Here is a 22,378-nt window from a genome sequence, read left to right as displayed (position 1 = left end):
AGATCCGCCTTGCATAGCGTACTAGACTAAAGAGTAGAAGTATAAGACCTTCGCTCCCGGTTAAAATCCCTTAACTTTAGGCGCTTGCGCCTATTATCGCGTTAAAAAAAGCATCTGCAAGGTGCCTAGTTAAGGAGATAGTAGAGAGTAGGGGTCGGCGGTTTCTAGAGCTGAGTTCGATACTCTAGTTTAGAAGGTGGATAAGTAAAAGGCGCTTATTAATGGTTAGACGGCTTTAATCGAGGCGTTAACGGCGAGTAATATTAGGCTTTAAGAGCTTATAGATAAGATTCTACGGAGGTATTAGGTAGTTTAGCTTATATTTATAGGTGTTTGGGAAAAGGGCTAGGGTTTTGCTGCTTTAATACCTAATTTCACGAGTTTCTCTAATAAAGTAATAAACGTGATAATATAGTGCTAAAATATCGTATATTTTACACGATATATCGTGTATACGATATATCGTGTATTTTACGCGATATTAACATTCTCGCTAAAAATACCTAACCCTATTCACACATTTTCGTGTAAAATACGCGATATATTGTGTAAAACGACGTAAACTACGAAATATCGTGTATTTTACACGATATATCGTGTAAGGATCGCCCGTAGTGGGTGGTGGATGCTATTTTATGGATGCCTGGATGCGTGTCGAGCGTGTTTGCCGGTTCAGAGGTGGTGGGCTGGATGCGGATTCTATTGCTGTTGCGGAGGCACACTTTATACTAACTAGACTGGCTTAGTCTGTACAGCCGTCTATATGAATATATAATCCTAGTCTTTGTGACTCAGCGGCGTGGAAATAATCAAGCTTGTCAGCATCTTGCGTCTTATATATCAGGGCGCTTGGGGTCCGAAATGGCGGGTCGGTGGCCTGCGGAGAGCCGCAATCGCATCCTTGCAAACGCATGGTGATGGCGGCTAGTACTGTAGTAAGTAGATAGGGATCACTAATCTATGCCCAGTAGTGGTCGTTGGGGTGAGGGGCGAATGATAATAATGCGGGGTTGCAGGATTCAAAGCTGTTCAGTAATCATCAATAAGTACCTATGGGCATTATTCGAGCAAGAAAATAAACAACACCCCTCTGCAACCCTTTCGATTTCGAAAAAAAGGAAGAAGATGCGAGCATGTAGAGAGATGCTGTCTTAGTGTCTACGGCCGGATTGTTTTGCTTGCGGAAACGTCTAGACAAGGACAGATTCGGTCCAGCTTCTTGCAGTTCGATCGGCAATTTGATTATTACACAGAAGAGGAAGCCAGTAAAAAGTGCTACCGTACGTAGAGCTCAGAGCAAATGTAATACAAGGAAATAACCCCGATCTGAAACAGCAAAGTAATCATGTCTGAACCGTGTGCGGACGGATGAATAATGCAATTCTGTGGATTAAATTACACAACCACGCCTCTATGCGTCTTCATCTCGTTGTGCGCGTACGCAATCTGCCCAGGCGTAAACTCGTACCTGCATTCATCACTCGTATAGTCCATGTAGTTATCTACCCGCAGTCAGCTTCAGCCCACAACAAACAGAAGTACTTGGCGACTCACGGATGGGATCCAATCCCGGAGCATCAGGACAGGAATCGCGTCCCACGGGACACCCACCAAGCGCATCCCACGACTGCGCCGGGGTGGCCTCGAGCGGAGTGTCATCGACGTAGTCGTCATTGTACACGCAGTTACCATCGAAGGTGTGGTACAAGCCGACCCACTGCGACATGTCAGCAAAAAAGCCGTTCTCGGCTTGCTGCACAGCGCGTGTGACTTACATGGCCAACTTCGTGGATGAGGGTCTTGCCGAGGGTCCAGACGGTGTTGCTGCCGCCGGGGAGGACCGAGTTGTGGAGGACGACTCCATCGGCGGGGATGTTGAAGTCGAGTTCGAGTGGGACGGTGGACCATGCGGAGATGCTGGCGTCCCAGAGACTTTGCGTGTGTTAATGCACGTGTGCGCCGTGGGGCGAGATCCAGGCTTACCCGACGATGTACACGTTCAGTGCCGCCTTGTCGCCTTTGCGGAGCGCCGTCTTCATGTCGGTTTCCTGCCGAGACTGCTGCGTTGCGTTGTAGAACCTGCATTTGCGTAAGCGGCCATCCGGCGAAAGTAAGAACCTTCTGCTGACCAGCTGGCGTTGTTCGACCACGTTGTCTCTGCCAGTCGGAACTGGTAGCCCATTGGCACGAAGCCTTCGTTCAGCACCGTCGTTTGATGTTTCAAGAGCTCATCTGTGATGAAATCCGTCGTGTGATTGCCCTCGGCAAGCATGACATGGTAGTAGAGCTTCTGGTGTCAGCGGCTATGGACCTCTTCACGCGTTTCGGGCAGTAGCCTACATCCAATGTGGCAGTTGAGTTCGTTCCGTTGCTGGCTGCCTGACGCACTTTGATATCGCCGGCATCACGGGGAGCATTCCTCTTGACGACGTTGGCCAGTGTTCCGCATGGTCTGGATAGTTGATGAGAGAAGGTCATTCACACATGTAAATTATCCACATACCCTGACTGCGGTTGACCAGTGACAGAGGCGGCTGCACACGACGCGAAGGCCGCAAGCGCAATTGACGTGTCGATGATACGGACCATGGTGGGCTCGGGCGTAGCTTAAAGGGAGAGAGGAATTCTGTGCGGCTGAACCTTCAAGGCCAACCGGGAGCTTCGAACTTCTAGAGTTATGTTGGAGGAAAGGGGTCTTCGCCAGTTGGCGTTGGTGACTTTTGCACAGACCCCCATCCCGTATCCGATACGAGGTGTGATGATGCGGTAAGTCGCTCCGGCATCATCGCGGAGGACTCGTGAACATCATTAGGAAAGAGACACAAGCTGTGTTGGCATTCACTGCTGCGCCTATGCGCACCCAAGTATCTGGTCCAACGGAATGGGTTAGGGAAAAAGGTTTTGGCCCTCACCTTGTTGTTTAGCTCCCTCCTATTATTATTCGTAGGTATTTGCTGGCTGCCCGTGTCTTCCGAACTACTTACTTGGCATGCGTCATGATGCCCGACGGCACCAAGCACGTGGCACCTTGTCGCTGAACCCCGCAAGTTTTGTGGCTAAGAATAGATCCTGTGGCAAATTTACACAAATAGCTACCCGCAACCTTCAACCAGCTGGATCTGGACGCACGTTTTGTGGCTTTCTTCGTTAATCTTGGTGGCGCTCTGGGGCCGGAGCGCCGCAATATGCCACCGACGTAGAACGGCCGTGGAACATATCGTAATCGTGTCAAGTGCTGGCTGCGTTTCTCCGTTCGTGATAGTAATCGAAAACCAGCTGTCAGCATCCCGCACATCGCGGTTTCACTACAGCAAAACTACACAACAACGTCAAACATGGAAACGTGTATATTTAATCCTCCAAACATGACCCATTAATATTGGTGCTGAATGACGAGGCCGTCGCCGCTCTTGACAGTCTCGGTGCTGGGTTCCTTGCCAACGATGACGGTAGCATTGTACAGCGTAGAGATGGGGTAGAGCCTAGCGCCAGACAGGGCGCTGACGATAGCCACGACGGTCGCCTCGCCGTCCTCATAGTACGATGGGACGGTGAGCTCGACGTCGACGGACTCTGGAGACGGGGTGACATCTTTGCATCCGTCGGGCGTCAGCAACAGAAAAAACCCGGGGCAGATTGTGGGAACAACGTACCGGTGTTGGTCAGGATGGACTTGCCTAACAGGTCGGTGCCGAGGCCCCAGGGCTCGACGAAGTCGCCGGAAGCGATGCCGAACGCGACGGAGATGTCCTTGCTCTTGGTGGCGTTGTTCTCGACGAGGGTGGCGGTGAACTTGGCGCCGGGGACGACGGTCTTGGGGACGGTGAAGCTGACGATGCCGGCCGAAGCAAGGGAGGCGAGCGACACGACGCCGGCGAGGATGGTGTTTCGGAAAAGCATGTTGAGTGAATGAGTGGATTGGGGCCGGCTTTACAGCTTGATTCCTGCAAAAGTACGGAGGTGTCAGGTGCCTTTTTTATAAATCGCGTATGCTGGTTGAGGCGGGCAGGCTTGAAAGGGGTAAAGATCACGCATGAATCGTGCCTTTGCGCAAGGTTGCCGGTTCCACAGGGTGCTAAGAGTACGAATTCAACAACTCTGCATCCCACACCGACACTGCACTTTATCGCGCACGCTATGGTCAACCCTCTTGTTTCAGATGTAAACGCCTGTGTAAGGTCCAGAAGCCCAAGCTTGGGCCTCGGGACGATCTTCGTGTTTGGTAGGGTTCGCCGGGTGGCCGCCTTGTAGCAGACAGACTACGGCTACGGTTTCCACGTCTGCTGAAGAAAGTATTATCTCTCCGATCCATCAACTATATTCGAGTCGGCTCGAGTACACCGCAGTATGTCGCGAGTAGTGGCATCTACACCTACCGAAGCATTGCGGGCCTTGCATCTGCAATGGAAATCGACGCACTCAAGCACATCGTGAAATCGACACAAATACTCACGCTCTGGTGTCCAGATTGCAATCTCTAAAAAGATGTCCGTACGTAAGTCAAGCGTACTTTTGAACGTATAGTCCGTCCCTTCGACTCGTACGCACAAACTCTCGTGAGAAAGAGGAATTTTCCGATTTCGAAAACATCCTCCATTACTATCAGTGGCGTCGGCAGCGGCAATTGTGAGTGAAGAAGGCCGAATGCAATGAGGAATTCGGCTTGATATTTGATATAGAATGAACAGGCTCAATCTGCAACTATCCACTCTAGATCGTCCAAACTTACATTTCTACGTTATACGACATTGTGGAACCGGAAAGTTAAGATAGATCTGATTGACCGTTTTATCATTTCGATCATCATGTTCCTGGGCACACGCCCTGCCGCGACCACCCCGGTTAGTTTTTGCCCAAAGACTACAATGCCTTGGTATTCCGTGAGTCGGCGACTGGTAGATATAAGCCGGTACCTCCCACGAACAACAGTCAAGTTGATCCGTAAACAACAATGCAAACTCAACTCATCGGGCCGCCAAAACTCCCGACCCGTCCGATTTTCCATCAGCCCAACCCCTCAAAAACAATTCCATCTCCATTTAAACCATTACAACTCCTCTCTTCCCACCCCAGTTCTCCCCAATCAGTACCCGTCATAAACCTGCGTCCCAACCTCCACCCACTCGTTCTCCATGGTGACATGCGTTTCATACCACGGGTCGGTGTGTAGCTCACCGCTCGAATTCGTGGGACGGCGCGGCCACACATGCGTCATGGTGTCCCAGTAAGTCACATCCCTAAACGCCGCACTGCCTTCGGTCGCCACGAGCGCGGCCTGCAGGGCATCCGCGCGCGAGGGATAGACCCTGGTGGACAGGGCGACGCGGTCGTTGACGAAGACCTCGAGGAGGGAGGCGTCGACGAAGATGTCGAAGGTGAGGGGCTCGGGGACTGGGTCGGCCGTCTCGTTGTCGAACGCGGGGAACAGGAAGGGCTCGAGGTAGGCGTTGAAGCTGGAGTGGGTGAAGTTCGTGATGAGGGAAGAGCGGGCGCGGTTGAGGACGAGGGTGTTGTTGGCGGGGGTGTAGAGCAGGGAGGTGAACTCTTCGTCGGCAGGAGCGGCGCGGAGTTTGAAGCCGAACTGCGCGGCGGTAGGGTCCGCGTCAAGGGGCGATGGCGATGCGGCGAGGTCGAGGGTGGCGCGGAGGTGGTAGGTCGAGCTGTTGAGGGCGGGGATGCGGTGCTCGCCGGTGACCTGGATGTCTCCGACGCGAGTTCCGGCGTGCTGCTGCTGGATGCCGGCGACGACGTCGGGTAGGGGCCGCTGGGCCAGGGTGGTGACCGTGTACGTCGGCCTGCCGTGCTCGCGCTCCCAGATCTCGGCGCTCTGGTTGGGGGCGCCGGCAGCCGGCGCGACGACGCCCTTCACCTTACGGACGTATAGCTCGCGGGGCAGCAGCAGCGAGCCCTGGTAGCCGTTCTGGCTGACGCCATAGCCATTGAAGTCCTCGTCCGACCAGCCCCACGCCACCCTCCTCTCGTTCTTGCTGTCCCAAAACGTGTTGACCGCGTACCCGTTCCCCCAATCGCCCGGCCCCGCCGCCCTGATGCTGAACGCTGCCGACCCATTATCCCTTCTCGTGACGTCGCCCAGCGCAAACAGCGACCAGTGCGTAAGGTCATGGCCAAAACTCTCGAAGCCCTCGGCGCCAAACGTGTAGACCCAATGCAGCGTCTCGCCGTCTCCGCCAAACTCGGCCTTCTCGACGAGCGGGTAGAAGGTCGCCATCTCGAAGTTGCCGCCAAAGCTCCCCGTGCGGTTGCCGTCCGGGCCCCACGTGTAGTTGACGGGGACCTCGAACAGCGAGCCCTGGAACGACCAATCAGTGAGGTCGTGCTTGGGGGCCTTCCACAGCGGGGCACGGGGACCGACGCCGCGGATGCCGGAGCCGATGGTGATGTAGAACGTGTCCTCGTCGTCGCCCAGAACGCGGGCGAGCTCCGGGATGCGTGCGGGGATGGGGTCGCGCATGCCTGTGACGTTCCAGCCGCCGGGCGCGCCGTTCAGGATAGGGTTGCCTTGCCACTTCTGCCACGTCCGCCCCCCGTCGCTGGACGTCGCCGCGTTCTGCGTCTCCGAGTTGGGCTTGTACGGCTTACGCCAGAAGTCCGGGCTCGAGAGCGAGCCGGTGTAGAAGACGGTCAGGTTGCCGTCTGCCTCGCCGAACAGACTGCCTGGGTATGCGCCGCCTGAGAAGGCGCCGAGCCAGTCGTAGCTGAAAGACGGACCGGGCTCGATGGCGACGAAGGAGCGGTTCTGCCACCCGCCGACGTCCTGCCAGATGATGAGGTCACGCGAGGTGGCGTGGCCCCAGGTCGTGTTGCCAAAGTTGACGTGCTGCGGGAAGGCTTGGTAGAAGATGTGGTACGTGTCCCGGAGCGGATCGTACATGGGGCCGCAGGGATCTGGAACTGGCGTCAGCGTGATCGGTCAGTGATGTGTTTTGGAAGAAGGATGACTCGCCATTCATGTGACCGGCGGGAGCGGCGACATGGTATGTCGGCCGCCATCGAGTAAAGAGGGAGTTGTTGGCAAGGGTCCCCAGATCCAGAGACGGCGGGATGTGCTGATCATCCGGAATCACCAGAGCCTGCGAGGCCGAAACCAGAAGTGCAACAGCGCTTGGCAACGCTGCAAGGTGCATCTTTTCCGTTCTTGCAGTAGCTTGCCCTTGGTGTTACCAGCTCCTCGGGTGTTGATACGGTCATCCTGTTGCGCCTTTATATTCGTAGGCTGTGGGACGGGGGTAGAAAAGGGCTGTCAGGCAGCAACCTTCCTCCCGGTGTCGCTGGCACCACGATGACCAAGCTGTCGGCTTGACCAGGTGTTGGTACGGCTTGGCGTGCCCATCAACATCTAGTTTAATCTACCAGTCTTACCAAGTGGGGCAAGACCAAGCATCTGGCGGCCAGGATGCCTGCCGGCAGTTTGAGGAAGCTAGCCATCGGAGCCGCACATGGGATCCGGACGCCATGCACCTGGAGCCGCTGTTAGTGAGCTGTTATTTGCTTAAGCTCTCGTGAAAAGACATGTCCATTTCCAATGCCAGCATCACTTTCAGGCCGCCGAGGAGCATCTTCCGTTATGAAGGAAGGCTCGCCTTGGCCGAACTCGGATCTCTTAACGCACTAAATACGTGCCATCCACCGTGTCACGTCATCAACAGTGGAGGTGATCGGCAGGGGAGAAGAAGGAGTATATTCGGAGACACGCAAGTAGTTTCTCCGAGTATTTGACCCCGACGGAGTATTCATCAACACCTTCAGGAGCTCCGCAGATGGTTTTTAGAACGGCCTGGTCATGTTACCATTGTCGGAGCAGTATATGACCGCCCTGTCCAACGAAACTTCGTCAGTGAGAGCATGGAATGGATGGCTCACGGTTCTCTATCCTCAACTCCATGACGACTCAACGGGTGTTGCGAATCGATAGTGTTTTGACAATTGGCTGCATTCTGTTGACAAGAAGTCTTCGATAAGGAGGGAAAGAAGGTAAAGGGGAAGGCCTGCTTTTATAATAAAGCAGACGGTGAGAAAACGACTTTCGCCGAAGTGAGTGAAGTAAACGTAAATCATACGAATCGTCACACTAGCTTCAACAGGACTATTCGATACTGGGACGTTTGATCTCAGAAGTCATTGCTCACGTCAAGCCCCCAGCCCAGTATTCGCTTACGATCCCAGGAAGTTTAACATGCACCAGGTACCCAAAGCATGATCCGTCGCCAGTATGCTGAAAGCAAGGTAGCCACCACAACTATTCCAACGGCAACGCCAAGATTCCAGCATAGGTCATGGCAGCATATTTCTACAGCCGGTCAGCCGCCTTGTCGATCCCGTACACATTGTATACCAGTCTGACCACGGATCTGAGGGGGAGAAAAAATGGTCAAACTCACCTCAATACCCGTCACATCACCACCGCCAATATTCCCAAACACAAACACCAACCCAACAATCGTCTGCCCCGGCGGCGCTGTCAGCGTCACCCAGTCACACGCATTTCCGTCCCCCCAAACGACTTCGCGGTCTCTATTAGTGTGCAGCTACACCCGAACTCGTCAGCCACTCGCTTACACCAAGAACAAAAGCCGAAACAATTGCACAAAACTCACCTTGACTGCCCTCGCATACCCGCCCCACGCCATCTCGACGCTGTCCACGACCTCGCCCCCGGCGCCATCGACATCGAAATCCACCACCGTACCTTTGGCGTCGCCCTCCTGGTCTCAGCGGGGAGAAGAAACGCCGACCACACACTCGACGCCGTCGCGCCGCCGCGCCGCCGCGCCGCCGCGCCGCACAGCATGTAGTAGCCATGCTCCCTGTTGCAATACTGGCAGAGCGGGCGGTCGTCGACGGTGCCGGCGATGGCGAGGGTTACGGAGAGGCGGGTGACGGACTTGATGTCGTCGGCGGTTCGGGCCCACAGGAGGGGTTCGCACGCGAGCATGTCGTTTTCCGGGAGAAAAGCGACGGCACCGGCGTCGTGGAGGCGGATGAGGCGGAGGTGGGGGATGGTCCAGATGGGGCCCGGGGGGTTGGTGTTGGTGGTGCGCCAGAGGAGGCGGTGCTGGATGGGGGTGGGGTTGTTGTTGTGCGAGGCATCGGTGGTGGTGTTGAGGAGGGCGAAGTCGTCGCTAGGGGGGCGGGTGCATTGGAGGAGGCCCAGACGGATGATGCGAGTGCTCTGGGGGGAGGGCTGGGGTTAGCGGATGGGATGGTGGGATGGGAAAGGGGTCTGACTGTTGTTTGGCCCACCAGGCCGACGATTGTTTTGCCTTGGTCGAGGAGCAGGGGGCGGAGGTTGAAGGAAGGGTCGCGGGTGGAGCCGAGGTGCCAGTCTTGCAGTCTGTGTTGGACCTGAGTACTGTGTGAGTAGACATTGGTTTGGGAAAATGGAAGAAGGAAGCAGCGACTGACCGTGACTCCCTTGATGGAAGTTTCCGCGTCTTCCAGCCCAACGACGGCATGGGGGATATGCAGGATCAGCCCCAAGATGTCAGCCGGGTCTTCGATCTCCACCATCTCCCTCCGCACCCCCTCGACGCCGTCGTCCTGGCCGAATACCCTCATGGGCCCCCCGCCAAGTTCCATGGCCAATCCGACCATGGAGCCGTCTGGACCGAAGAAGGCGTGCAACTCGGCGGCGGAGCCTTCGGTGAGCTCGTCGAGCGACCGCACCCACTGCACCGAGACAAACTCCACGTCCTTGGACGGCGGCGGCCACACGACCAGAGGTATCTGCGGATTGTCGGCGTGCTCCAAGATCAGCTCCGCCATGCCCTCGGGCTCGTCGGCGAGGACCTTTCTCGCCAGCCGAGCATGGTAGGTGTCGGCCAGCTGCTCGCAGACACCCCAGATTCGGCGGCGGTTCGCGACCGCGAGGAAGGGCCCATCCATCCAGTGCTTCGGTGTGGTCGCGTGGTCCAGCCACAGGAACAGCTTGCGGTAGTCGACGTCCTCCGTCATCAGCTGCGGGTCCTGCATGACGTTGTGAAGCTCGACCTTGGAGATGCCGTTCGCATCCGGGTTAAAGCCAACGACATCGAAATTCTCCATCCACTCGACATCGGACTCGCTGAGACTGGCCGGGTTGTAGCCGTCGTTGTCATCATGAGCGAAGCGGGCGCGCCGGAACCCGGAGCCGCAAATGGCATAGTAGCATTCCCCTGGATCGCTCATCGTCGAGTGTGTAGCGAGGGAGAAGGAGTAGATTGGGATGGTGTTATGTAGGCTCTTGTCTGTTTCTGGTCGCACTGTAGCCTAGGCTGTCCCACATGTGTGTTGTTCGGCAACACCATGTACTACGTAGTCCGTCTCCCGGGCAGCACGCGGCATTTCCCCCCAGTTACCCATTCCGCTTGATCAGATCGGCCGCCTTCTCCGCCACCGCATACACGCTGGCCTGGATGTTCCCCAGCGGCTCGAGCGGGAAGATGCTCGCATCCACCACCCTGACATTGCGCGTGCCGTGCACCCGCAGCCGGCTGTCGACCACACCACCCTGCGCGCGCGGCATCATGGCGCATGTGCCCGCCGGATGGAAGCACGTAAAGGCGCGGTCCCTCGCAATCTGCCTCGCCGTGTCCAAGTCGGCCGAGTCGGCCGGGGGCAGACGCTTGCCGCCCTCCTTCAGCACCGCCTTGAACGCGCTGGTCGAGACGAGCTTCTCGAAGTACTGCAGGTGGCGGGCCTGCAGCTCGAGGTCGAGCGGGTGCGTGAGGTAGCGCGGGTCGATGGCGGGCGCCGCCGTCGGGTCCGCCGACGTGATGTGCACCGTGCCGCGCGAGAAGGGGTGGTTGAGCAGCGCGACTGCCGACACGTAGTTCTCCGCCTCGGCCCCGCCGAAGAGGTACTGCATCGTGTTCTCCTGCCTCTCGTGGTTGATCTGCTTGGGGATGAAGAGGAACTGGCACGACGGCTCGCCGGCTTCGAGGCGCGCGCGGAGGAGCGAGAACTGAGCCTGCTTGCCCGGGAAGTCGGGGTAGGCGTTGATGGCGGCGTCGGAGACGAGGGAAGCCAGCGCCTCTTTGCTGAGGACGCCGTCTTTGTCGACGGGCGGGAGGTGTGCGGCTCCGAGCATGATGCCCGTCATGGGGCCGGTGCGGGACTCGGCGTACATCTGCATCACGGCGTCCATGAGGCCGGGCGTGTGCTGGAGGTTGTCGCCCGACATCTGGTTGTCGGCGATTTCGTAGCTGCTCGTCGCCACGACGTGGTCTTGGAGGTTCTCGCCGACGCCCGGGAGGGAAATCTTCACTTCGATCTTGTGCTTCTCCAACAGCTGCTCGTTGCCGACGCCCGACAGCTCGAGGATTTGGGGGCTCTTGATGGTGCCTGCAGAGAGGATGACCTCGCCGCCTGATCGGACCCCGACGAATCTGCGCTTTTCTTCGCCCTGCAGCACATGCACGCCACTGGCGCTGAGATCAGGGCCGGCGCCATCCGCCCACTCGATCTTCTCCACCACCGCTTCCGTCAGCACGTGGAGGTTCGGGCGGCTCTGCACTTCCTCTGTGTAGTACGAAGAAGCAGAGTACTCCCGGGTCTTTGTGTCTGGGTGGATGGAGACGGGGCTGGTGAAGCAGCCGATCATCTTGCCGTTGGCCTGGTCTGTCTTGGCATGGAAGCCGAGCTCGTTGAAAGCATTGACCCACGCCTCATCGAGCGGGCTGTATCCTTCGGGGATCGTCACGTTCAAAGGACCGTCGGTGCCATAGCGGGATTCGTCCATGTAGTCGACCAGCATCCGCTTCTTGGTGGCCTCGGACGCGGGCCGGAAGGTGTGGAACTTGCGGAAGTACGGCGCCATGGCCTCGGCGTTCCAGCCTTGGTCGTTGTTCAGTGCCGCCCAGTCGTCAAAGTCGGCCTTGCTCGGGTAGAGAATAGCGGACAAGTTCAGGGCGGACGATCCACCGAGGACACGGCCGCGAGGACACGCAATCTGCCTCCCATTCAATGCCTCCTGCCAGATATCAGTGGTGCTGCTGTCTTCCCCTTCTCCGAGTCACCCGTACCTGAGGCTCCGTGAGAAAGGACCAATCGTAGTCCTTGTCCTCGTAGAGGGACATGACCAATCCAGGAATATCGATCCTCGGATCACCCTTGCGGTTCGCTCCTGCTTCAATCACGGCGACAAGCTTGGAGGGATCCTCACTCAGCCGCGCGGCGAGGACGAGACCTGCAGTCCCTCCACCGACAATGACATAGTCGTAAGTTGTAGAAGACATGTTTGAATCTGTGAAAAGACTTGAATGCGACGAGTGAAGAGAAAGACACGCTTCCTACTAGGTGAAATTCTTTTTATACGCAGTCCTTCCTCACAATGCATGCCCTATCGGGCTATTTCCCAAGGTAGCAGTAGCTAATCGGGGTCCAGAATGCCCGCTAGGGGATATTGCGGAGCCCTCGCTGGGATATGCAGCAGGGGACCAAGAGCGTGCTTGCGCGGCCGACTAGACCTTAAAGAAACACCACCCCATCCTTTTATCCAGATGACAAAAGACGCGGGACTTCTTTTTACAAAGTCATACGCTTGCAAGTCATCTCATATAATGAATTCGACGCATGCACACCTGACAACCGAAGCCGTGTTTGGCGCAGACTGGCGAAAGCAAAAGTCTGCATGATTCTGTCTGTCAATAGCAGATGTGGCGCAGGCAATCCTTTGCCCCACCTATCTTGACTCGTCCAACCCACCAATGTTGATCGAGCCTTCTGGCCGGGGTTTATAGGTGGGGGCCATATTGGCAGCCTGACTCGACTCTACGACCACAGTACACTTTCACAAGCCAGTTCTCCGAACACCATATCGTTTCGATGTCGTTATCTTGCTTATGTTGGGACGTGAGTTCTCGCGCAACCCCGAAGGGTCCAAGTGGATCAAGCCTCACCTGTCAGCCCCATATCGATGCAGCCGTGTGGGGCCCGCCGATACCGAGCGCAAAATTGGCCTTCCGGAGACCACCGCGTCCTGCGTTTCATAAGGCTTTTCTTTTTAGACGGCTGATGGTGTTGTTGGCAAGTGGTGGAGGCGGACCTGCTACGGCGCTCCAGCCTCGACTGGACTGCCAACTTCATCACCTCGTCCATCGAGCAACCCAAAGACAAACGCCATCAGCCCCTTGCTTTTCGAAAATTCATTCATCTTAAGCTTAGCGCTAGTTTCTCCTATAAGACTCTAGAGCACGATTCTTGGCGTGTACGAGCCCCACATCAACGGCCGCCGGGTAGGTGATATGCAGGTGACGCCAGGTTAGACAAGCTACAACAGGTCTATGACGTGACCAAATTCTTTTAGGAGGGCGAGAGCGTTGTCGAAGTCGAGGTTACCGAGGGGTGGTATGCCGGTAGGCTCACCCGGGGCGACGGCATTCGCAACTTCTACGTAGACAAGTTGAGCGTACTTGCCCAGCTCGAAGTCAAGCAGTCCTGCCCGATTCCCCTCCGGTCCGGGTGACAGAGTCGAATGCCAGACCGCATGTCCCGTGCATGAGCCAAGTCTATCACCATGTGTGCAATCACCGATGGTCAACAGTGCTGACAAGGACAATTGTTGAGATGATGAGGCCAACGAAAAGCCCTAGCCACCATCCACGTGAAGTGTCCTTCTTGGTGGTAAGCACCAATCACGGTGTGTGCACCCAGCGCTTCGCAATTCGCTGGACATTGTGCGACCGCGACAAGGCCGAGAAGGATCTATAACCAGAGTTGATCACAGTTCCACAAAACAGGATGGATATAGATGGTCCTTCAGGTAAGGAATATATAAACTAAGTCTTGTTCTTACCGAAAGATCCGCAGGAATACTTTAAAGCTCTTTGATGCTAAGCATGTGTTGATGCTGGTTTTCATTTGATTTGGACATCTGGCGTAAGGTTGCACGTCTGCCTGACCGAACTGTGGGGCGTGAGGCTTCCATACCCGTTAGTCTGCCCGCGCTCCACTGAACTCCCTTCCGACTTATGAGAAACTCGACAAGAAAACACTCGTTTGATAGAACGGTATTCTGCCATGCATTAAGCGAATCCGCAACCGACGGATTGTGGTGTGACTGGGATATCCATTGGTCAGCTTTCAAAATGATTGCCGTCTGCCTGTCTACTACTGCTGATCTTTTGTGACCCAGATGGGTGGTAGTTCTTGTTCCATGGATCTACGCGTAGATCTCGTGTGAAAATCCACACCCATGTTGGAAGTGCTTCTGCAGCCCAGCGTTTGTTACGAACGGCTTGCAATTTAACCATCCCAAATCTCTACACTGAGCAAGCAGGGCGAAAACGAGGCGAGGAGTATCGTTCAGATCTTTGCTCGGAGGTCGGATATTTCCGGACATTTTCGGGAGCGGGGTGCATGTGGATCGACATTTTACCATGATGGATTCGGTATCCATGACACGGCCGTGCTTGAAACAACCCTTGGCGCCAGCGTTGTATGCGAGCCATGCTCGGCGATAAGCGTCCGATCAAGCGCACTATAGGCTCGCATTTAAGCTCAGACGACCTCGCAGCATGCACCAATCGGACGTTTCGAGTTTGGATATGCCCGAGGCTCCATTAGCTTAGACACTTGTTCCCACCTTAAATGTTCCTTTCGACTTGCGCCACTGCGTAAACCCGTTACAGACATTGCTCAAGCCACCGACGAGATGTTCCGACTGCTCTTTACTTTGCCTATTTTTTACCTTGTCACTTTGGCAATATATCGGAGGTTCTTCCATCCGCTGGCAAGATTTCCAGGCCCGCCTCTAGCGGCTCTTTCTTCTCTTACGCTCTGGTGGCTGTATCGCAAGGGCTTTCCGGAGGCCGATTTCGAGCGCTGGCACGAGCAGTACAGTATATATGCCGGCATCCGATGCAAGGAATCCATGCTAACCCGAGTCAGACAGCAGCGTCATCCGAATCTCACCCAACGAGCTTCACGTTGCTGGCGCCGAGTGGTACAAGAAAATCTACAACTACCACTCCCCGCCAAAGTACGATGTCTTCTACGCCGGCTTTCTCGCTCCCGGCTCTCTCTTCGGCCAGATGGAAATCGCGAAGCACAGGGAAAAGAGAAAGTTGATGAACCCGCTGTTCTCCAAGCGAACCATCGCCGGCATTTACCCTTTGGTTCTTGAGAGGATATCCTGCATCTCGCAAAAGATATCCGAGCGCCTTGGCACTGGACCCATCAACATCGTCGACGCGTACCGCTGCCTGACCGTAGACATCATCAGCGCCTATTCCTTCGGAATAACTCTGGACTTGACAAACGAGGCCCCCGAAAACTTCAAGGCCGACTACCTGCGCATCTTCGACGCCGCCCTCGGCGTTCAGAAACAAATCTACAACAACCCGCTCAAGAGAGACATCCTGCCAAACCTCCCATTCTGGGCCATCATGGTTCTGGACAAAAGAGCCCGAAACGTCGTCAAAATGTTCAAGGTGGGCTGAAAGTGAAGCTTGCTTCTCATCCCGGGCCGTACTGATCCTGTAAATAGCACGCGGCAATGTGTCTGCAGCTGGTGAAGGAACGCACGACAAAAGTCTCGTATCCTGTCATGTTCGACATGCTGGACCAGTACTCGGATTTGGAAAAAATCTCCGAAGCCATGTCCGTCCTCATTGCCGGTTCCGACACGACGGCTTACACGCTCTCCGTCGGCACATTCCACATCCTGAACGCGCCCGAGGCCAGAGAAAAGCTCGAGAAGGAGTTGCGGGAACATATCGTAGACCCAGATCAGATGCCTTCTCTCGGCGACCTCGAGAACCTTCCGTACCTGGTATGAGAGAGCATTTCCTTGGAATATCTGCATGCGACTTACTGACTGGCGGTGCACAGGTGGCATGCATGAAAGAGTCCCTCCGTGTATCCATGCCAGTATCAGGGCGTCTTCCACGCGTGGTTCCCGCCGATGGCCCTCCTATGGTCATCGATGGACAAGTCATCCCTCCTGGTGTACGTTGACAATCTCCCAGACTCCCCCAGCCCCCCTTGTCCCTTGACGATACTGATCAAAGCCAGGCTATTATCGGGTGCTCTGCATACTCTGTTCACTACGACGAGAGTGTTTGGGGCCCGGACGCTCGCGAGTTCCGGCCAGAACGCTGGCTCACAGACGACGCGAAGCACCTGGCCAACTATCTGGTCACTTTTTCGAAGGGATCGAGGCAATGTATTGGTATCAAGTATGCACTCCCCTACCCAGCCATGTATGCACAATGCTTGTCAGTTGCTGATATGTGTGGCCAGCCTCGCCGAAGCCGAACTGCTTGCCATGTTCGCTCACGTCTTCCGCAAATTTGACATGGAACTTGTAACGAAGACTGTGACGCCACGTGACGTCTTTGCGACAGTACTTGACGAGGGGGAAGTCAAAGTGTCATTCAAGCATAACCGTGTTTGAGATGAAAGGATTTCGCGTCCAGGCGGAGGAGGTGCATGCAGATACTACACCGAATTCAAAAAGCAGTCGGATTGGCATAGGAAAACTCCATACGCAAATACAGTTGTTTCTCAGCAATTTGGTCCGCAAATCACACCACCCCGTAACTACTCCACGTCTCGCATCGCCCCCACCTCAGCTCCATCCGACCGCACAGGCCCCTCAACCACCTCGATCCCCCACCGCCTTCCCCCTCGTCCGTCCTCAAACCACCCCAACTTCGTCACCACGCCCTCTTTGCCCCCTTCCTGCCCCTCCGCCCCCTTCTCGCTCACCCAAGCCAACAACCTCTCACTCCCGGCAACCAGCGCAAGCACGTCCGCAACGCACTCGACATCGCTCTCCAGATTCCTCAGATACTTCCGCTGCATCGCGCCCACAACGCCCGTCGTCACGATCAACCACACGAGCACCCCGATGCTAAGCCACACGGCGACGGGGTTCATCTCAAGCACCTCAACGGGTGCCGCGACGAAGGCCTCGGCACGCCGATTGGTCCGCGAGTGCGGCACCGAGAGGTTCAGTGCGTCGCCGTCGCTCGCGGCACCCAGGTCGGAGGGCAGCGTGGCGTTGACGGCTTGGTAGGCGTAGCCGCCGGTGGTGAGGGAGAGGTTGCTGCTGACGAAGTGCTGGAAGAAGGTCGCGAAGGTGCGCTGCGCGTAGTGCTCGAGGGTGGTGGCGTTGGTGAGGGCGCGGGGGTCGGCTTGGCCCGACTCGGTGTACATGGAGTAGGTCATGAAGTCGAGGTTGAGACCGCGGTTGGGGTCGCGGTAGTTGAAGGACTGGTCGCTGAGGTCTTCGTATTCGAAGGGTGCTTCATCTCCCGGGTCGAGGCCATTAACGTTGGCGGCGCCGAGGAGGGAGTGTTGGAAGAGGAAGCCGAAACTTGTTGTTGTGTTGACTTCGTTACTGCCGTCGCCGTATGTGGCAGGGTTGACGTCCCAGTACTTGTCTTCGTCGCTCCAGGCTTCATTGTTGACTTTCGGTTCGCTCAAGATGGAGAAGAACTGCACTTCCCCTGTGCCGCTGTTCACCCTCACCTTGGCCTCGGCCGTCTCTATGATGGGGGCGCAGCAGACGGCTGCTATCGCGGGAACGTCGGTGAAGATGAGGCGGTTGCGGGTGGGCATGCCGTATGCGTAGGATGGTTCTTCGTCGTTCATCCGACACCCCGCAACTCCATGCCCGTATATCCACTTGATTGAAATGTTCATGTGGTCGTACGGATCAGCTTCGACGCCGTCGTCCGAGGACCAGTATCCAAAGGCCAAGTTTCCCGAGGGATATCCTGTTTCGTTGGAATAGCACTGGACCTTGGATGGGTTCGTGAAGAATGACGTGTTGAAGAAAGCTGTCTTGTCTGCGCCCGCTCCGAGCTCGTACCCAGTGACTATGTCTTTTGGAATGGTGCTCTGATTCCATACAGAAGAGTTGGTCATGTCCCATTGCGTTAGCCATGAGGAATAGTTATCTAGTCCCCCGTACTGATTGCATTCGAGCCTGGCTCGAATCGCGGGAGTTTGAACCGTGACGTTGACCACAGGCTGGAAGAATGAGGCTCCCGAACCTGTTGTAGCGCTGAAACCGGCTAGATGGTCTGTGACGAGCGGAACAAAGCTCCAGCCATCACGGCTCCACGGTGGCTGACGTGCACCTAGTGTTAATTGAAGGGTGGCGCTGTAGAGCCAATTTGTTGTCAGATGTGTGTAGATATTAGCAAGAACCGAGATAGGCGTCAAGTCGCTATTCCATGCCTGTTGGGAAAACATTTTGTAGACTAAGGGTATGTCCCGTATCTCAAGGTCTCGCTCCAATATCGAGGCGGTAGTCTGGATGGCTTGGCTGCGTTGGAACAATGCCGACATTGAGATGGTAACTTGTGAGACGTTAGCTGCCTGCTTGGGGTTCGGGACTACTGCTTTGCAAAGCAGATTGAGTAGGGAACAGAAAGCTCACATATCTGAGATAACGTGGTGCCGAGGGTGATGAAACATAAAAACCAATGGCGGTTTGAAGCTGCTTTGATGGCGGCTGCAACCCAATAAGATGACTGGTATGACAGGGCGACTCCATGAGATGCTGGCGTGGGCTCGTTGGCAGTTGAAAGAAAAGGCTGCAATCTCCGAAATGTTGCGTCCATGGAACCCCACCAAAGCCCTATTCCGACAGCTACAAATGTCGGGATGATCGATGTCGGTGCCACGGGAGCCTTCTTTCGGCTGAGTAACGTTATGCTTGCCTCATAAGTAAAGAAAGCTTGATGAAGACTTGAGCGCTCCGCAAAGCTGTAGAGTACCGAGAGAGTGACCAGAACCACTACCAGAGCCATCATCAAACCACACAACGTTCGCAGTCGTAGAGCTGCTGGTAATGACATTGACCGAGAAGGCTTTGGGTCCTTCGAGGCAGCATCTTCTGTAGGAAGGCTTTAGTAATCTACCTATATGATACAGAGATCGTCACTTACCGACTACAGGCCCATTACGGCCGGGTGTTTCATGCAGGGCTTGAAATGAGGTATGGTACCGGTTCTTGCGGATGGCCCCATACATACCGTTGTTGGAGTACCGATCGACCCCAGAGAAAGTTTGTCGGACATGTGGCTGATCTGCAATCAATGAACAGAGCGTTGTAGCCTTTCCAGGATCCGCGTTTAGGTGAAGAGGCCGACGGCAGGGTCTCGAAGATACCCAGACGACCAGCAATAGAGCCAGTGATATCAGAAGAACTGTCACAACCATGATGGCAATACCGGAGACCACGACTATCCTGCGCTCGACCCTCTTGACCAAGCCTTTGACGGAGATCTGGCTTGATTGCTCCTGATGAAGAAGAGAACGCTGTACAACCTCTCCAAAAATCCGCTGCTTGATTCCTCTTGCTGGCGTGACTAGATCGCTGTTTCTAGCCATTTCTCCCACGTCGAAATCATACAGTGCCGCTAGATTCAGTACCAAGCCATCAATTACGGGTGCTTCGGGTGATGCGATGTATGGCATGTGGTATGGCATGTATCGTGACCAGTTTGAAGAAAGGGCTATTTCTTGGGCCGCTTCGACGTTCAAGGTCCCCGCTGGAATCGGTCTACGATGGCCGTAATACGTGCTCTCATCGAAGCTGATCTCAGACTCGGTTCCCGTAGAAAGGGCTTTGACTTGAATCTTGGCCATGTAGTAGTTGGCTGCGCATACTTGTGCAGAGATGGTGAAGTCAGGCGTGAGCTCCAGAGGTCCGTTGTTGTAGTGCGCCAACGAAGTCATGGCGCCAACGAACTCTCTCTCCCCGCATTCTGCCGAGTAATTTCCTATTGCCCACGATGGTAGGTCGTGAATCGCAGACCAAAATGCAGCTCCGATAACCGCGTAACGTTCATCCATCTTGATGGTCAAATCGCATCCATCATCCGAAGTCAACAAGGCCAGAGCTCCCAAGGCCCACTGCGTCTCGTTTAAGTCGTTGACAGAGCTCTCATTCGTCATCTGAGTATGCTTCAAAACCATTGGTTTGCAATCAAGCTCTGTGTTCATAACGAGAGTTTCGGCGTGCCATTCCTCCGGCGTTGAAGATAAGGAAGGACCGAGTGGGGCATCGACGAGATCTGAAGGCCATATTGGAAAGAATGTAAAGTCTTCCGATATCCAGGCTGAGGTTGATACGTTCTGAAGGATGTTGCCGAGGATGCGCAGATATGTCTCCCTGTCAGTACTCAATGGCAATGTAGAGTTTGGTGCGAGTGCTGTAAAGTCCGTGTGCTCCACTATAGTGATGCTGGTAGGTTCCAGTAGAGAGGGTGAAAGAGGAGAGATCACGAGGAAACCTAAGATGTTGATGAGAGCGGAAGCAATGAGAATCCAGCTTCGGTGGTTGGCGTTCTTCTTCTTGGATATCCCGTCAGCCAGGGCATTCCACCAGGCTCCGGAGCTTTGAAGGATTGTCCAAGAGCCCAGTCCACCATTTGGTCTTGCCATCCGTGCAAAAGGTTCGGTCCTCTTGACGTCGTCGAGTACCATTGCTGTCATCTGGACGTAAATGACAGCGATGAGCGATGGGGCAAACCTCCATGCAAAAAAGAGAAGGGCGGTGTCGTTGTCGTTGCCTAAACCGTAATGGGTAGCGGAGTACCAGTACAATCCGATGACTGTGAGCGTCAATCCGCAGGTGAAAAGGGCCAAAAGGCTAAGAAATGGCCATTCCAGTGTATAAGGGAACCATCTGCCATGAAGAACAGACGCAGAAGATGCAGCCTCCGTTGAGAATGCATTTTCCTGATCTTCTGGCTCTAGATATCGTCAATGACACGGTTGATAATATACCAAATCTATTCCGGCACTTACCGTCAGATAGTGAACGTTGCTCCACACGAACACCATTATCACCAGAAGACAATTCGTTCGAACCAAAAGCGCCAGAGGAAGATTGAGGATTTAGGAGAAGGGGTGACACTTCTGGATGGTCATCTGCTTCGGTAGCGAGTGGCTGCACCTCTGTGTGTCTTTCAGAGTCGTGTTCGCTCGGAGACGCCATATTGTTTGGCGGTGACATTCTTTGCGGTCGGACAAGCAGCGAGCTAACGGACTTAGGTCCTTTAGATGGCTTAAGTAGAAGACAGATAAAGGACCCTAAATTATTGGCATCGTGTTGTGTGCTACGAGCACGAGGCTGAGACCCTTGAGGTGGTAAAGAGGGGGTGTGTAAGAGATAATAAAGATCATCGTATTAATAACGTAAGTCGGAGGGGTGTAGTATTCTATCTAGAAGTGCTAGCTACGAGCGCAGAAGCCAGGTAGCGATCCGGCTAAATATCGGCCCGATAGTTTATCCCCCTATAATTCTTAAGTTCTTTAAATAGAGGGCTTAATAGCCGTATACTAAACGCCTATTATAGGTCTCTTACTATATAACCTATATTAAGAATTCCCTTATATTTTAACTAACGCCTAAGAGAAAGTAAACACTTTTAAAAACTCTATACTCTAATTATAAAAAACTACCGTAAACTCTATTATCTATCTCTTATTTACTCTTATTTAATTTAGTCTATCTATCTATATTCGTCCCCTTTATTTAGTTAAAGGTAATTTATTAATATCGTCCGTAATTAATATTACTTTTAAAGGCTATCTATCGTCTTAGTATTTATCGTAATCTAGATTTTAATAGTCGTTAATCTTCTCGACGCCGGAGAACTAGTTAATATCTATTTCTTCTATCGGGTTATCGTATATAAGGCGTAGAACGGCTAGCTTTTTATATTATCTCTTTAAGTTCGGTTCTACGATATTATTAGTACTAATTTCGTTATCTTAATCTTAACTTTACTTATAGTCGTCGCTTAGAAATTCGTAGTCGTTAATATCACCCGTAGTCGTTAATACGAAGTAATCTAGAATTTAATAATTAGAGAATCCGCTAAGAGCTTTCTTTCTTACTTATATCGTAGTATATCTATCTCGAGCTTTTTATAAGTTCTAGTCGATAATCTTAAAGAACTTTAACGATACTTTCTCGTAGTACTCTAGAGTCTAATCTAGTAACGCGTTATATTACGCGATTATAAAGTTAAACGATTATTTATAGAAATTAACTTCTTTCGTTATCTTCTTATTCTTTTATACTTAAATCTTATATTATTAATCTACGGCTTTTATAAGCTACGCTTCTCGTTCTAGTATAGCTAATACTAATCTAATAAGCTTTTTCTATTATAGGCCTAGCCGACTTATACCGAGATACTCGGGTATAACCGTTTAGTAATATATAATATATAATAATTCTATCTTAACCGGTAGCTAGTTTAACTTAAATAGATTATAGTTACTATATATATTCTTTATTACGTTCTTAAGACTCGGCGTTTTCTTAAGTCGTTCCGTTCGACTACGCTTTTAGTTTACTAGTCTAGTCGCTTTAGTCCGGAATAAACCGTCGGTCTTAAAGAAAGAGAAA

The 22,378-nt window shown here is 53.9% G+C and overlaps 7 protein-coding genes across 7 annotated transcripts; 1 reads left to right on the top strand and 6 right to left on the bottom strand.

Annotated features, from left to right (window-relative positions):
* Nucleotides 1-1,395: 1,395 nt before the first annotated feature.
* On the bottom strand, nt 1,396-2,589 carry BKCO1_4800069 (metalloprotease; the record flags this gene model as incomplete). The annotated part of the gene is made up of 7 exons (XM_020276511.1): nt 1,396-1,502; nt 1,555-1,717; nt 1,776-1,932; nt 1,984-2,079; nt 2,130-2,287; nt 2,341-2,452; nt 2,504-2,589. The coding sequence occupies 7 exons, from the start codon at nt 2,587-2,589 to the stop codon at nt 1,396-1,398; spliced, it is 879 nt and encodes a 292-aa protein (XP_020127680.1).
* A 784-nt stretch (nt 2,590-3,373) lies between these two features.
* Nucleotides 3,374-3,900, bottom strand: BKCO1_4800068 (secreted protein nis1 protein; the record flags this gene model as incomplete). Its single annotated transcript, XM_020276510.1, has 2 exons — nt 3,374-3,591; nt 3,654-3,900. The coding sequence occupies 2 exons, from the start codon at nt 3,898-3,900 to the stop codon at nt 3,374-3,376; spliced, it is 465 nt and encodes a 154-aa protein (XP_020127681.1).
* A 1,183-nt stretch (nt 3,901-5,083) lies between these two features.
* BKCO1_4800067 (glycoside hydrolase family 32 protein) lies at nt 5,084-7,145 on the bottom strand (the record flags this gene model as incomplete). Its single annotated transcript, XM_020276509.1, has 2 exons — nt 5,084-6,912; nt 6,977-7,145. The coding sequence occupies 2 exons, from the start codon at nt 7,143-7,145 to the stop codon at nt 5,084-5,086; spliced, it is 1,998 nt and encodes a 665-aa protein (XP_020127734.1).
* A 1,112-nt stretch (nt 7,146-8,257) lies between these two features.
* BKCO1_4800066 (f-box domain protein) lies at nt 8,258-10,185 on the bottom strand (the record flags this gene model as incomplete). Its single annotated transcript, XM_020276508.1, has 6 exons — nt 8,258-8,308; nt 8,400-8,546; nt 8,616-8,707; nt 8,761-9,190; nt 9,262-9,363; nt 9,424-10,185. The coding sequence occupies 6 exons, from the start codon at nt 10,183-10,185 to the stop codon at nt 8,258-8,260; spliced, it is 1,584 nt and encodes a 527-aa protein (XP_020127735.1).
* A 166-nt stretch (nt 10,186-10,351) lies between these two features.
* BKCO1_4800065 (aryl-alcohol dehydrogenase) lies at nt 10,352-12,233 on the bottom strand (the record flags this gene model as incomplete). Its single annotated transcript, XM_020276507.1, has 2 exons — nt 10,352-11,968; nt 12,021-12,233. The coding sequence occupies 2 exons, from the start codon at nt 12,231-12,233 to the stop codon at nt 10,352-10,354; spliced, it is 1,830 nt and encodes a 609-aa protein (XP_020127732.1).
* A 2,417-nt stretch (nt 12,234-14,650) lies between these two features.
* BKCO1_4800064 (cytochrome p450) lies at nt 14,651-16,393 on the top strand (the record flags this gene model as incomplete). The annotated part of the gene is made up of 6 exons (XM_020276506.1): nt 14,651-14,837; nt 14,887-15,428; nt 15,485-15,769; nt 15,829-15,945; nt 16,012-16,175; nt 16,240-16,393. The coding sequence occupies 6 exons, from the start codon at nt 14,651-14,653 to the stop codon at nt 16,391-16,393; spliced, it is 1,449 nt and encodes a 482-aa protein (XP_020127733.1).
* A 146-nt stretch (nt 16,394-16,539) lies between these two features.
* On the bottom strand, nt 16,540-20,974 carry BKCO1_4800063 (uncharacterized protein; the record flags this gene model as incomplete). Its single annotated transcript, XM_020276505.1, has 4 exons — nt 16,540-18,308; nt 18,389-18,847; nt 18,900-20,711; nt 20,767-20,974. The coding sequence occupies 4 exons, from the start codon at nt 20,972-20,974 to the stop codon at nt 16,540-16,542; spliced, it is 4,248 nt and encodes a 1,415-aa protein (XP_020127730.1).
* Between the last annotated feature and the right edge of the window lie 1,404 nt (nt 20,975-22,378).

Source organism: Diplodia corticola (assembly GCF_001883845.1).
Source record: "Diplodia corticola strain CBS 112549 chromosome Unknown scaffold48, whole genome shotgun sequence".
Lineage (NCBI taxonomy): Eukaryota > Fungi > Ascomycota > Dothideomycetes > Botryosphaeriales > Botryosphaeriaceae > Diplodia > Diplodia corticola.
Note: the sequence above shows the minus strand (reverse complement) of the source record. Positions and strands in the feature narration are given on the sequence as shown.